The sequence below is a fragment of the Barbus barbus genome (assembly GCF_936440315.1).
Source record: "Barbus barbus genome assembly, chromosome: 20".
NCBI lineage: Eukaryota > Metazoa > Chordata > Actinopteri > Cypriniformes > Cyprinidae > Barbus > Barbus barbus.
Window position 1 is genome coordinate 6,494,411 of NC_136748.1, and position 15,364 is coordinate 6,509,774.

The 15,364-nt window shown below is 36.5% G+C and overlaps 1 protein-coding gene and 1 pseudogene across 2 annotated transcripts in view; one reads left to right on the forward strand and one right to left on the reverse strand.

Moving 5' to 3' along the window:
• The window catches only part of LOC306886578 (BRISC and BRCA1-A complex member 2), a 90,859-nt gene extending 88,820 nt beyond the window's left edge, over positions 1 to 2,039 (reverse strand). The window contains exons 1-2 of the mRNA XM_079443788.1: positions 1,958 to 2,039; positions 431 to 583 (exon numbers count right to left, since the gene is read on the reverse strand). Coding sequence (XP_079299914.1) covers positions 431 to 567 — 137 coding nt within the window. The 5' untranslated portion in view covers positions 568 to 583; positions 1,958 to 2,039. The remainder of the gene's footprint in view (positions 1 to 430; positions 584 to 1,957) is intronic.
• An 835-nt stretch (positions 2,040 to 2,874) lies between these two features.
• LOC306885929 (ribokinase-like) overlaps positions 2,875 to 15,364 on the forward strand; it is a 41,723-nt pseudogene continuing 29,233 nt past the window's right edge. The window contains exons 1-5 of the transcript in view: positions 2,875 to 2,933; positions 10,123 to 10,255; positions 10,848 to 10,911; positions 11,701 to 11,755; positions 12,849 to 13,013. The product of the transcript in view is annotated as a ribokinase-like (transcript). The remainder of the gene's footprint in view (positions 2,934 to 10,122; positions 10,256 to 10,847; positions 10,912 to 11,700; positions 11,756 to 12,848; positions 13,014 to 15,364) is intronic.

The following is a 15,364-nucleotide window of genomic DNA, read 5'->3' on the forward strand; positions in this document are numbered from 1 at the left end:
TATGAGTGTAGCTGCTGAGGTTTTGGCTGATGATGAATATGGTATAAACAAATGTTTGAATAATTAAGACATATTATAAAGGATTTGCAATCATCTTAAAGGCCCTGAACTGTAAAGCTCAACAAAGGATGGAACATTGCAGCCGTTCACTACATGATACTGTGCTGTAGGCTAGTTGTTTTTCCACTTAAAGCTTTGGTAATATTTTAATTTATGTATTTAAAGAAGCAGTGACCTATAATAACCTCATTGATCAATTCTGAAAAGTCCCCTCTGCTTTCTGGAATTCTGATTAAGCATTTGTGATAGGATTTTAATTAAAAAATAGGCTATTTCAGTTCAAGATATTAGTCATTTTCATAACTTGGAGAACTTACAAATGCACTGTTCTCTAAAAGTTATGCTTTTGTTTAGTTTCCCGAACACTCACCCACTCTTGAGGTCAGTGATCCGGAGACAGCTGGATGAGTCTAAACCAACCCGTCCATTGCGCACCACAGAGCAGAGTAAAGGCCGCAGCTCAGGAGAAATACGGCTCAATGCCACCTCTGGAGAGAGACTGTTCATCTTCCAAACTCTGCCGCTGTCAATGTGACAAGACACCGTGAATATACAGAAATTTAGATGTTCGTTTCTCATCAGTACCACCACAGTCTAATCTTCCCTGCCACCGTTTCATAATAAACCTAAATAATATTACACTTCTCATAACAACACAGTGTTTTGCACCATTACTTTGAAAAAGCATCTGTCAATTGAACTTAAATTGGATATATATTACTGTTATAGGGATAATACAAATAACGAGAGTAGATGATGTTTAATATAATATTATTTAATTAATAATGATAATAAAGTACAAGTATTATTTTGTATTATTATATAGTTTGGCTTCATAAAAAAACAACCTTTAATTTACTGAAACAAACAAATACTGAAAAAAAGAGCTCCATATCATCCACACTCCTATTATTTTGTAACAAACATGACATGTACACATAATCAATTTATATTTATCCATGGTTGGTTCAAGGCTTTTATCTTTTTAAATTAAGACTTGATTTAATGAATACATACTAATACTTCCAGAACCAAGGCCACTGAAAATGGGCTTTTCTTTTGTTTTTTGCACTCTAAAGAATCCAAGGTCCACCATCCATCGTCTCACTTTGTCACCGATTATCATCATATTAACTGCAATGATTGCTGGACTTATGAAACCAGATTTAATTGAAACAGGCACCTTAACAGGAAAACACAGATGCAAATGGTCCAAAAAGTATAAATAAGGTTTCTAAGCTATGTTTACAAGCATCAATTATTCCCATCATCTCTGGTAGTTCCTCTGAACACTGATGTCCTAACAAGAGTGTAAGCGTCCATAAAAACCTCTCTCTTCATTAGACAGTATCTTTATTATATTTCTACCTCTATTGTACTTTTACAACTTAAAACCTAATTAACGTGAACTTTTTTGGAAAACCTTTAAAGAGTAACGTACTTATGCTATCACAGTAATTAAGAGGAGAAATTAAAACAGAATAGGCTATGTCCTTGCTTAAACTAATTAATGAGTGGATATTTACTTTTACAAGAAAAGTCAAGAGAAAAAAACATATATATCCACCTCAGCTGTCAAAACAACATTTCTAGAATACATTATAAACTCTGATATTTACCAATACCTTCAAGCAACTGCACCAATAAACAAATGAGCACCACTACCGCCGCTGAGCTGGACCATGTGCATGAATGAATCGAAGAATTTGCGTTTGTTTTGTAATTTGAACATTATTTCGTTTGTTATTCAGTTTGTTTTGGAGCTGCAGCTCTATGCTAACAGCCCGGCTAACATGCTAATCAGGAATTATGAACGAGTGACTAATGTTTATTTTATTATCAAAGCAGTCGTTTCGCTAAAATACATTTCTATAAGTAATACACGACTTTTCGGTACCTTTTAAATGAAATATAGCACAAATCTCGAGCATGAACTCATTCCCCACTTCCGCTGTTGTTCTTGAGACTTGTTTATGAATGTTTAGAAATATGCCTGATCATTTTAGTAACTATCTTTTGAAATGCCTACGTGAATAATGCATTCGTATGGTCAGTAGTATGTTATATTAGACGAAACTGGATTTTGTACATGATGTTTATTTTTCTGCATGTTTTAAAAGCATAAACGATGTTTTTAAAGACAGGAGAAAAGAGGGGCAGCTCAAAAGCTCGTCTCGTCACATGCTGTCAGATAGACGTAAGAAGAGATTGCTGCTTTGACGTTCCATAGAAAGCTAGTTTGAGACTGCAGGCTGTTTTAATAAATCTATACATATAATAAATGATTAAATAGTGTCTCTCACATGTAACAGTCATGTTGTTTTGTTTGTGCAGAGATGGTCATATCTATCAAAGGGCCATGCCTACACAGAAAAACACTTCAAGCTATTCAAACCATTAAAACTGATTTGAATCTATGCAGAAAATGCTGCCTGGACTGTAGTTATTTTGAGAAAATGTAGGCTGTCCCTAAGCCAGCGGCAGGCTTTTACAGTCCCCTGAGGCCTGCTGGGAGATTTGAGCAGATTAACACTCCTTGCCTACATGCAAGGGATTGAATTAATGAAGGATTTCCATGGTTGTTGTCAATCACATGATCCAGTCCTGAAATAATCATCCACATTAGTGCAGGCACGCTCAATGTAGAGCATAACTACCAATATTTAACCATTTAAATGTTTCTCTAAACATTTTGTAAATAATGTAAATTAATGAGTTTCAGTTATATAATGTTGTAGTTTTGTATTCAATCTATTCTGTTTATATTTATATTCAATATTAATATTGTGTGTGTGTGTGTGTGTGTGTTAGGTTATGTCTGAAGACGTGAGTGTTGTAGTGGTGGGCTCTTGTATGACTGACTTAGGATTTCAGTGTTTCAGAGTCATAAGTGAAACTGAGCTCAAGGTAAATATATCCCACATGTTTAAAATGTGGGGACAAAAATGCCTTTGTAATGCATTACTCTGTCCTGAAGAACAAAAAGTGATTGCAGCAAAATCTACTGTGACACAAAAAACAATAGAGAGCCATGCAATCATACTGCATGTGCCAGAACCATGCATTCTAGCAGACCATTTTTCACAATACATTTGCATTTGATTGGACATATTTAACAGCCTTTTTTTCAAATATTTCATTTACATAATTAATTTTAATTAATTGATTCAGTCATAATAGATGACACACAGTTAATGAAAATTATGACTGAAATATTTTTATTTAAAAAATAATCATTTTTATTTAGGAAATGTAAGCAGTCAGACTATTGATATACTGTACGATGTCTGATTCTGATTCAGTCTAATGCATAATGTTTTTTTTAAGCATTTTGGATTGTGAAATTTACATGAATGGCATTTTATAATGAACAAATGTCCACCCTCTATGATCAACTTAAAGCTCAATCCTCAGATATCGTGCTATATGATGATTTCATACTCATGTGACAAACTCTCACACTCAAAGTGGAACATATTCCACATGCAGAAAGCAGACTTTAAGATTTTAAAATAACTCTGGAAGGAATTAGTCCTTCCAGCAGGAACAAAATAAGGTCCGACAAAGGCAGATTTGGGGAACTGCCTTCTGTTCTGCCGGCTCTGTCTATTATTAATATTTCCCCAGGGAACTGATTCACTGCTCACTGGTCACATTTGCCGTCGGCAAGTTTTTTTTGGCATCAAGTGTGTCCCAGTCATCTTGGCTGCAGTATTTACAGCTCAGGTGAACCTTTTGACTGGAATGTGGCCTAAACTTGGAGTTGTTTAAAATGGTAGTAAGCCTTTACCTTGCATACTCATATATCACCCTGGGAAATTATTAGTGTGATTATTTCAAAATGGCACAGGTATAGTATATAAAGATAAACAAAAGTTTAGTTTTTTTGCTTTATAGATGTGTTTAACCATGCTAATCTAGAGCGAGCATTTTTCTTTCCACACATAACTACACTAAATCGTGATAATTTCTTTCTTTGTCAAACCCCAAGTTCAAAAACAAATTACCCATCATGAAAAAATTCCAATTGCTCATATATGTTACGATTAAAAATCCAGTCATCAATGATGGCCTTTGAACAGAAGAGATTGCATCAATTAGGCAATAGTTTTGATGGGAAGTATATGTTTGTTTTTCAGCAGGCTGTCTTTGAAGGGTGGCTGACACATTTCTCCCATTAAAGTGCTATGCATGGCTTTGAAGTGTAAAATCCAGTTTTCTATGTGGCTTGTGTTTGTGACAGTCAAACGGAATCAGAATCAGAGTCTCGTGTGGAACATCTGTGTGTTTGTGGTGAAGCCAGACAGTGCCACCTGCTGATTATAATTTGAACCGATTAGCTTGCCTTCACTGAAGCCTTCACTAATTTCACTTGCTAAGGGATGTTAGTCAAGAGTGTGTATGTGGCACACACAAACTCTGCATACTGTATATAATAACAATAAACCACAGGCAACTTATCTTTGGTTCAAACTGAGACATTTTTGTAATAGATGTATTATTACTGGTAATAGCGTCATTTCGCAATAAATGATTTCTATTTTGATTAACCATATGGGACTCAAAGATACTTTAAAGAATACCATTGTACCATATACATAAAAAGTAGTACTGTGGCACTGTTTCACAGTATTCATAGTTTAATATTTCTGTTTATCCTTGAAGTATGTTTCTATGTTTATTATGGTGCACCAAAACAAATAAAATAAAAAATGGTGTAGGATATACTTGTAATTTTCACAAATACTTACCAAGAAACAGCATATGAACATGCAATTACTCGAATTAAAGAAGAAATTCAGAAGTAGGAAGACTGAAATACTATTTTCTTGTACAAAATTAATTATCATATTCAAATAACATGGTATTTAAATGGCATTATACTGTCAAATTACCATGTGAAGAACATGGTACTTTGTCAAAAAAATTAAATTACCATAGAACTTGCTCCTGTATCGCCCCGTGGACCACAGTGCATTACTTTGGTACTCAAGTGTTGCTGAGGCTGTTTGTCTTACTTTTACAGCTGCTTGCACCACAGCCTATGTCACAGAACACCTGCTGTTTTTCCTTTTTGCCACAAGAAAGTTACAGCATTTGTATCAGAATTTGGTTTGTGGGAAAATGACTGTTGCTCATTAAACAATAGAGGCGCTGGAAGCGAGAAGTTAAGGTGAGGCCAGTCTGTCTTTAACCTGCGACACAGACGGTGACTCAGTCAGACACACTTGGGTAAATGTTACGTACAAGTTGTGAAATAGAGCATGCACACTCTTATTGCAGTATAATCGAAGCAATTATCTATTTCTTTTTAACAAATATCTGTTAGCAATACATTACTTATTATCCGTTTTTAATTATTTAATATTCATAATATTATTATTTAAAGTAATTCATTACTCCATTAAATAATGGACTTTTGTCCAACAGTTCAGTTCAGATTGTTTTTGTTTGTTTTGGCTTGTAATCACTTTGCGTGAAGTAGCCTATATAATTGTACTCAAGTAAAGTTGTTCAGGTTTTATCTTTATCAACATAATTTACCAAGTTCATTAAAAACATCATAACCAACTGAAATCTCTTTATTTACCACACACTTTACCGAAATCTCGACAGGAACTTTGTTCATCCTTATTGACTTCCTGTAATATACCGGCTCTTAACCACACCGCGCAAACAACACACATGTGAAAAACAACTTTATCTGCCTATTCTGCCATCACATAAACATGGGCTTCTGGAGACTTGGATTGGGGCCAGACCGTAACTAGATGTCTGGGATTGAGGATTTTGTTTCTGTTGTTCAATAGAATGAGTAATAGCTGCTAGTTCTGCTCGGGTGAAAAGCTGATGGACCCCGCTCTGAAATGTCACGCACTAAGGCTGCACAGCAATTAGCTTTTTAGGGAGTTCAGGGCACCTGCCTTAGATTTAGAAGGGCTCAGGATGTCATGTCATATTATTTTCACTTGCAGCTCACAAACATAGCATGTTTCCAGTAAAAGGCCCTTTCATTTAAACAATACGGACTTTGAGAACTGGCTGAATTGCCCATCTGTCGTTCCTTTGAAAACAAATTGCATAGCGATACAAAGACTAAACACCCACAATGCAATAATTCAACAGTTTTAAAATTAAAAATGTAAAATTAAGGAAGCTAATTAGGTTGCGTTAAATACAAAGTTTGTGTAGTAAAATATGTAAAGAAAAATCTACTTTGAGTTTCTCTGAATTTCATCAATTCCTGTTTTCTTTATGTACTTAAAGTATAGATCACCCAAACACCTGTATGGCTTTCTTTATGTCTGTGTAACCCAAAAGAAGATATGGTGAACAATATTTCAACTGTTTTGGTCCATTATAATGATAGCCATCGTTCAATATATGGAAGAAAAAAAGAATAATATAATGAGATATTTCTTTCAAATGATGTTCTTTTGTGTTACAACCCGAATTCCGGAAATGTTGGGACGTTTTTTAAATTTGAATAAAATGAAAACTAAAAGGGCCTATCATACACCCGGCACAAGGCGCAGCGCAAGTGTTTTTGCAAGTTTCAGCCTGACGCAGTTCTCATTTTCCCATCCTGCGTCGCGTTGCAAATGCATTTGCACCCATTTGTGCGCCCATGGGCATGCTGGTCTAAAAAAAAAAGGTGTGTTCAGGCGCATTGTTGGCATGTTGCTATTTTGAGGAACTGAAAATATACTGCGCCATAGACCAACTCAAACATGGCCAAAAGTCTAAAGACAATGGCGCAATATTTATTTATGTTTTTGTTATTTAAAGAGCGCGTTAGTAGAAAATGCGCCTCTGGGCGTTCACACACACCAAATATTAAAAATGAAAGGATTACAGTGTAAAAGGATATTATTGTGTAGGCTACATAAATATAAAAATGTCATACATGTCATAAAGGATAGTCATTGCGTGTATCAGAGTTAGCCTACCTATTTGCTTGCGCATGAGCAGATCTGTTTACTCTCTGGAGACGCATTTAGTCTGTGCGTTTAAATAGCCGTTTAAATACAATTCCGCCGTTTAAATAGCGAATCCGCCATGGCGCGAGCGCAACTCCCTCTTAAAGGGAATGGGAGATGAGACTCTGATTGGTTTATTGCACGTTACAGTTACACCCAAAAAACACCCATTTCTCATGAAGAAAATAGGGACAACCCGTTTAGACCATGCGTCCAGGCGCGCCGACCATTTTCCCCTCGTTAAACTAGCAAAAGTGGATTCGGACACGCCCTGAGTGCACTTGCACAGTGCACTTTAGACCATGCGCTTAGATCGTTAAAATAGGGCCCAAAGACTTTCAAATCACATGAGCCAATATTTTATTCACAATAGAACATAGATAACATAACAAATGTTTAAACTGAGAAATATGAAATTTTTATCCACTAAATGAGCTCATTTCAATTTTGATGCCTGCTACAGGTCTCAAAAAAGTTGGCATGGGGGCAACAAAGGGCTGAAAAAGATTTTGAAAAGATTCAGCTGGGAGAACATCTAGCAACTAATTAAGTTAATTGACATCAAGTCTGTAACATAAAATTATGTCTTAGAGAAAGAAAGAGTGCGTAAAAAGATTGTGGAGTACTTTAAAAAATAACGTTCCTCAAGGTAAAATTGCAAAGGCTTTGCAAATATTATCATCTACAGTGCATAACATCATCAAAAGTTTCAGAGAAACTGGAGAAATCTCTGTGCGTAAGGGACAAGGCCGAAGACCTTTGTTGGATGCCCGTGGTCTTCAGGCCCTCAGATGAAACTGCATCACTCATCGGCATGATTCTGTCATTGACATTAGTAAATGGGCCCAGGAATACTTCCAGAAACCACTGTCGGTAAACACAATCCGCTATGCCATCTGCAGATGCTAACTAAAGCTCTATCATGCAAAAAAGAAGCCATATGTGAACATGGTCTAGAAGCGCCGTAGTGTCCTGTGGGCCAAAGCTCATTTAAAATGGACTGTTTCAAAGTGGAAAAGTGTTCTTTGGTCAGACGAGTCCAAATTTGACATTCTTGTTGGAAATCATGGACGCCGTGTCCTCCGGGCTAAAGAGGAGAGAGACCTTCCAGCGTGTCATCAGCATTCAGTTCAAAAGCCAGCATCTCTGATAGGGGTGACCCCGAATAGTCGAAGAGTCGATGCTTCGATAGGAGGAGCCTGATTCGACTCCCAATTTCACAGTCGAATATTCGCGGGGTGTTATGATCATGCTATTTAGGCTGTATATGGGGTGCTCAAATGTATGATTTCACATAGAACTACCGGTTTTCTCGGTTTTTACCGGTTTTTATATAGGTCAATATACAACCTATGCTGTAAATAAGAATCTGAAAAGAAGGAAGCTTTAAATAAATATTTTAACATGCGTGAATAAATCCAACCACCCTTATAGATTTAAGTTTCACTTTCCATAATCCGTGACCGACAGAGAAGCATTTTAGCAGCAGGGATTTAAAACTTTAACAAGACTCAAACTGACACAGGCACAGTGAAAAACTGAATTGTTTTCCTTCTGGTAGGGTACATGTGATTTCAAAACATTTCAGCCGGTTTATATATCGTGTATATATTATTTATCTTGTATAAGAACATTTGGTTGAGTTGTGCTGCTGTAAAGCGCTTCATTGTACTGATTATCTCTTCAGCGCGCAGCGCGAGCAGTGCAAACAACTATGCAGAATATGACTGGGACTGTCATATACATACATTATAATGAGAACACTATTAGAATAAAATGCCGTGAATTTTTAGAGTTTAGTTGCCGTGTTTCTGCTCGTTGTTGCATGAAGAACGCATCCACAAAAGGAGTTCATTCACAGCCGTGCATTCATTCGGGACAATTTGTGCAGATAGCCTATAAGTCGTAATATTAACGCAATGTTGTATAAGTAACAAAGCGTATTCTAAATTAGATAAATGATGAGTTAAATCCCCTTGATTAAAAACTTGCTATCAAATGCTTCACTCTACTGGTCATCTTCAACGCGAGCAGCTCAAAACAGAAATGCAGTATAATAACTTCGGTCATATACATTTTATTATAATGAGACCACTGTTGTAAAAAATGTTGTGAATTCTTAGGGTTTAGCTAACGTTTAACTATCTTTTAATCAAAACATTATTTTTATACCTGCGAGGCGTCCGTTACATGTTTTCCCTGTGTGTTAACATCAGTTATGACAGTCGAATGTTTGACTTGACTCTTGATAATGAACTTTCCCCCAAACATATGATTCGACTATCAGTCGAATATCAGCAAGATTAAAAAATTCCGATTCGACTATGAAAATCCTTAGTCGAGGATGGTATGGGGGTGCATAAGTGCATACGGTAATGGGCAGCTTGCATGTTTTGGATTGCACTATGAATACTGAAAGGTATATAAAGGTTTTAGAGCAACATATGCTCCCCTCCAGATGACGTCTATTTCAGAAAGACAATGCAAAATCACATAATGCAGCTATTACAACAGCATGGCTTCGTAGTAGAAGAGTCCGGGTGCTCAATTGGCCTGCCTGCAGTCCAGATCTTTTACCTATAGAGAACATTTGGCGCATCATTAAATTAAAAATATGTCAAAGATGACCACGAACTCTTCAGCAGCTGGAAACCTATATCAGGCAAATATGGGACCAAATTCCAACACCAAAACTCCAGAAACTCATAACCTCGATGTCCAGACATCTTCAAATCACTTTTAAAATGCTACACCATGGTAAACATGCCCCCGTCCCAACTATTTTGAGACCTGTAGCAGGCATCAAGTTTGAAATGAGCTCATTTTGTGCATACAATTGTAAAATATCGCAGTTTAAACATTTGTTTTGTTATCTATTTTCTTTTGTGAATAAAATATTGGCTCATGTGATTTGAAAGTCTTTTAGTTTTCATTTTATTCAAATTTAAAAAACGTCCCAACATTTCTGGAATTCGGGTTGTACACAAAAATGGTTTAGAATGTGTGAATAAAAGATCACAATTGAAGTACAATTGAATGTGAATTTCTTTTTACAGTCTAGTCCCATATGTTTTTCTGTTAGTCAGGCACCTCGGCTTCCCAAGGCTGGAGAAACAATACATGGACACAGGTTCTTTATTGGTTTCGGTGGCAAAGGGGCCAATCAATGCGTACAAGCTGCACGATTGGGGGCCAAGACTGCCATGGTGTGCAAGGTATCCAATATGGTCTGCTTTCCTGAATATTCTAAATAACTGAATATAGCCTGAAGTATACATAGACACAAAAAGTTTAGGTTGATACCCAGCAATTCATGTATTTCAGCATTTAACCACACAAGAGAACCTAACCATGTAATAAAGCTCTCCATTTTGTCAGTGCAAAGACCCCAATCAATACCGAAGTGTATACAGTGTGTAAAAATAGACTCCTATGCTTTCAGAAACATCCAAAGAGAGATCACACTTCAAAGACAGGAGGCCAGGTAGTGAAGGGTCTCTGCTGCTGGGGCTTAGGACCCCATCCTTGGCATTTCTTTACCAGTGTGGGATAAAAGCAGACCCAGTTGGGAAAAAAGGAACCCTTTTGCCCTCTACCTCAACACTGAACGTCTCATAGAGAGGAAGAGAAAGAGGGAGAGAGGAGGAGATTAAAGATGTATTTGTAGAGTGGAGGCGTTTGTTTGGGGATGCTATATCTGGAAGGCTTGGCCTGATATAGCAATGCAGAACTTTGGCCGGTCAGCGAACTGCTAGAAAATATCATCTCAAGTTCAGCTTTTCATCTTTGGTTGCTTTTTCTCTTTAGGTCAGCAGAGACATTTTTGGGAACGACTACATTCAAAACTTCAAAAATAATGGTATATCGACTGGTAATGGCCAAACAGTGCTTTTACTTCGTTTCACATCTAAAGCTTTGTTTAGACAAGCAGCAAAATATCTTTTAAAGTCAGATGTTTTAGGTGTATGCAAAACATATTTTGTTTTTCATAATTGGAACAGCATTTTTTCATTATTTGAGTTGTAATGTGTGTGATGTTGTACAAGTACAAAGTGTGCAAAAGTGCTAATTCACAAATATTTGGTGCCTTTATAGATAAGATGCCATAATGGCCATAAGCAGAAGCAAAATTTTAATTTCTACATCCACTAATTCCATGATGACAGCTACTTTCATCATGCTGACATTTACGTCATTATTAGTCTAACAGCCCTTAGACCATGTAGATATGCAAAATGAGCATTGACATTAAAAAAACAATCTTCCTTTGAAGATGTTTAGGTATTTTTATGTGTAAACAAGACAAGTAAGAGTAAGAACTCTCAGGAAACTCTCCTGGAAACCCTTGCAGTGCATTTTGCAACCTGATAATGACATAATTTGAAATATGTTGTCCCTTATTGTAGGTATCGATGTTTTGTTATTTACTTGTAGTTTAACAAATTACTTTTGTGCTGAATTTATTAACTGTATTGTTTATTTTAAAAATATCTAATATTGCTTCCTCAACCGTTTGTAAGTCTGCATATGTACTATTTCTATTATCATAATTTATAAACACAGTAAAGAATTTTAAATGAACATTCATACTTATTCAATTTAGTTTTGTATACTGTGAGCAATTTAGGTTATACTTTTCTTTCTCTCTCTCCCTTTTTAGCCTATGTAGAACAGACTGAAAATGCTGCAACTGGAGCTGCATCTAAATGACACGGGTAAAATGAAATTGGTCCGGGTACCGAGCCCTGCTGCATCTCCTGAGTTTTAAAAGCCCCTAAAATAACATAAACACCACTAAGTACTCTTCTGAATGAGACATGGATGAGTGAGAAGCTCTCTACCTGTGTCCAGATCGCCTACGCAGGGTAATTTTAGACCCAGTTTAATGTAGCAGTACTTGGACTTAAAGAAAGGTGACATAACAGCATGCCTCTGAATGTACGGCCTGCTGCATTGTAAATGTCATGGTTTAGTGACCTAGCTTAAGTGCTGAGCCTTGTGGAAGTGTACTAGCACCACAGTGAGCACTCCAAGAAGAGCTCTGATTGGCGTCATGATCACCATAACAACCTACTGAAATCCTAGTGTTACCTAGCTTCCTGTGTGAATATCACAGCAATATGAATTAGAACAATTATGTTACAAACTAACAAGGAAGCTTTAATGAGAAAAGACAACTCGTTATATCTCCATATAATATCTCCTGACTCTGCACTGTGGTTTTCCGAACACTTATGTCAGCTCTTTATTTGTGCCTGTCTGTTTGTGATGCAATAGCAAGATAATATCTTACATTTCATACATTTTTTGTCTGGGTGAGTAAATTGTCTCTTAAAGTGTCATTTAAGCCACATAAAAATGTATGAATGTCATTGAATTTAATAACAAAATATCAAAGTGGCACCTGAAAACATGCTGTTCTGAGTCATTTTTGCTATAACTAAAAAAAATCCCAAGGTCATTTTAGTTTTTCACATAAATTATGCACGTTCTTCTAACATATCACAGCCAAAAAATGTATTTTTTCTGTTTTGATAACAAACTAATTGTTTTATCATTTTAAACCTAACAGACGTCTTTTTGTTTAATGTTTTTCTCTTTCTTTAAAAGAATGATATTCTGTTTGATATTCTTTATCAAATACAGTGGTGTTCATACCGTGTATCTGAATAGTTTTCAGATCCACTGTATAATCCCACAATGTGACCTCTTTTTTCATGATTGCATTTCTTATAATTCATAGTTAAATCTCATTCTAGTTACCAGTAATGTCTCCTTGTGGGCATGGTTAATATATTTTATTGACAGGGGAGAATGCCATAGTGATTGTCGCTGGTGCTAATATGCTCTTGGGGCAAGAAGAACTTCAGCGAGCACTAACCGCCATAGTAAATGCAAAGGTGCTTGTTTGCCAGCTTGAAATCAACCCAGATACATCACTTCAGGCCTTGAGAATGGCCAGAGAGAACCACGGTCAGTCATGAATCTTAGCTTCATATCTCAATATACTTGACTGTCTCACTCCACTTCCTGTTTCTCCAACAGCTCTTTCTTCAAGTTGTCAAATTTATTTATATAGCACCTTTCACAATACACTTTGTTTCAAAGCATCTTTACGTAAAATCATGATGTTTATATGTTTATTATATCTTTATGCATTATAGTCACATTTAGCAGATTAGAATATACAGGTACAGCACAAAAAATTAGAATATCGTGAAAAACTTCATTTTTTTGTAACTTATTTCAAAAAGTGAAACTTTCATATATATTTTACATTCATAACATGTAAAGTAAGACATTTCAAAAGTTTTTTTGTTTTAATTTTGATGATTAGAGCTTACAGCTCATGAAAGTCAAAATCCAATCTCAATCTCAATACAGTATATTAGAATATTTATATTTCATTAAACGACCATCTCTACAGTATAAATTCAGGGTATCTCTTGTTCTTTGAAACCACAATAATGGGGAAGACTGCTGACTTGGAAATGGTCCAGAAGACAATCATTGACACCCTCCACAAAGAGGGTAAGTCACAGAGGGTCATTACTGAAAGGGGTGGCTGTTCAAGGAGTGCTGTATCAAAGCATATTAAATGCAAAGTTGACTGGAAGGAAGAAATTGGGTAGGAAAAGCAACAGGGATGACTGTAAGCTTGAGAATACTGTCAAGCAAAGCTGATTCAAACACTTGGGAGAGTTTCACAAGGAGTGGATTGAAGCTAGCATCAAGAGTCACCAAGCTCAAATGTCTTCAGGAAAAGGGCTACCAAGCCACTTCTGAAACAGAAACAACATCAGAAGCATCTTACCTGGGCTAAGGAGAAAAAGAAATGGACTGTTACTTTCATGAGCTGTAAGCTCTAATCATCAAAATTAAAACAAAAAACTTTTGAAATGTCTTACTTTACATGTAATGAATCTAAAATATATATGAAAGTTTCACTTTTTGAAATAAGTTACAAAAAATGCAGTTTTTCACAATATTCAATTTTTTTTTTAGATGTACCTGTAGGTTAGTTGGTATTGTATATGCTATATGGTATAAATGGCCCTATGTGAGTGTATGTATGCACCTGTAGGGATGAAGTTGGACATACTTATATGTAATATAATTACATTTTGTGATGAAAGATCAGGCAGGTGAGAGGATCAACGTACCCCACCCCTGGTATATAGTATACAGTCTATTGCTTTATGTGAGTATACTGTCTGTGCACAGGTAAAATGTCAGCATTCAGTTGTTAGTTACAGCCTTCCCCTTTAAATTAATACAGTCCATATCTTAATGTTTCATAAAATAACTTGTTGTTCCACCCTGTTGTGGTCATCTCTTTTTGCCAGCCTGCTACGTGAGTGCAATAGCATAATCGTTTAACAACAATAGTTTAGTTCCTTTTCCTCGTCTTCCAAAAACTCTCACTCCCACATTCTAAAACTATATTTAGCTCCTTTTACTGAATGACTGGTGAGAGCAAAGCATGACTCTTTCCTCCCATGGAAAATAACGCAACCGGCTGTGTCTCAGATATCATTAGCACCTTGTATGTTCAGGTCCCCGCTGATCAGAGACACCCTGTATCCTTGTCATGGAGATTCACAATGATGCAACAAGCCTATTCCACAGATGGATGACACAGATGGATACCCCCCCCCCCCTTCCCCACACCAACGCACCCCGATATTCACATTCACCACCTCAGAACTTCCCAGATACATGCTGTTTTGCCCGTTAGCAGGCCATATTAAGTGTTAAGAGACAGACCATTAGCCCAGATTATGCGCCTATCACTTGGGATGAATTCATCAGACAATGACGTGCGCAAATAGCACTTAGCCGGAGCTCAAGGCTTGGATTACGCACATGCCACCCCCACAGGCTCACTGGAGAAGAATCCGAGTACTGTTTTCCTAACCACATTTTCAAATAAATGAATATAAGGACCATTTGGCCTCGATTCTCTCCTCAAGTTAATTCCAGTTTACTTAAAAAGATTCTATGTAGCTAACATGTAATTTCATACTTAGATCGGCTACTGAAGGAATGTTCCCTCAAGTTCAATCACTCATGCGTGAATTTAGCTCACATTTAACTTGTGCTTCTGTTGTTTTTCATTTGGAGCTTAACAAAGCATCTCTGAAAACAGTGAACTCTCATGACTCATCTCACGTACTCGTTAGTTTTGTCGCTTGTTTTCCTTCATTATTTCCCTCCTCTTCCATTTTACATTGTCCACTTTACAAGTGCATATTGATTTCTTTTTAGCTCACTCAAGGAAACTAGGAGCTCACTGCCTATTCTTAAAACTCTCTCATTTTCAT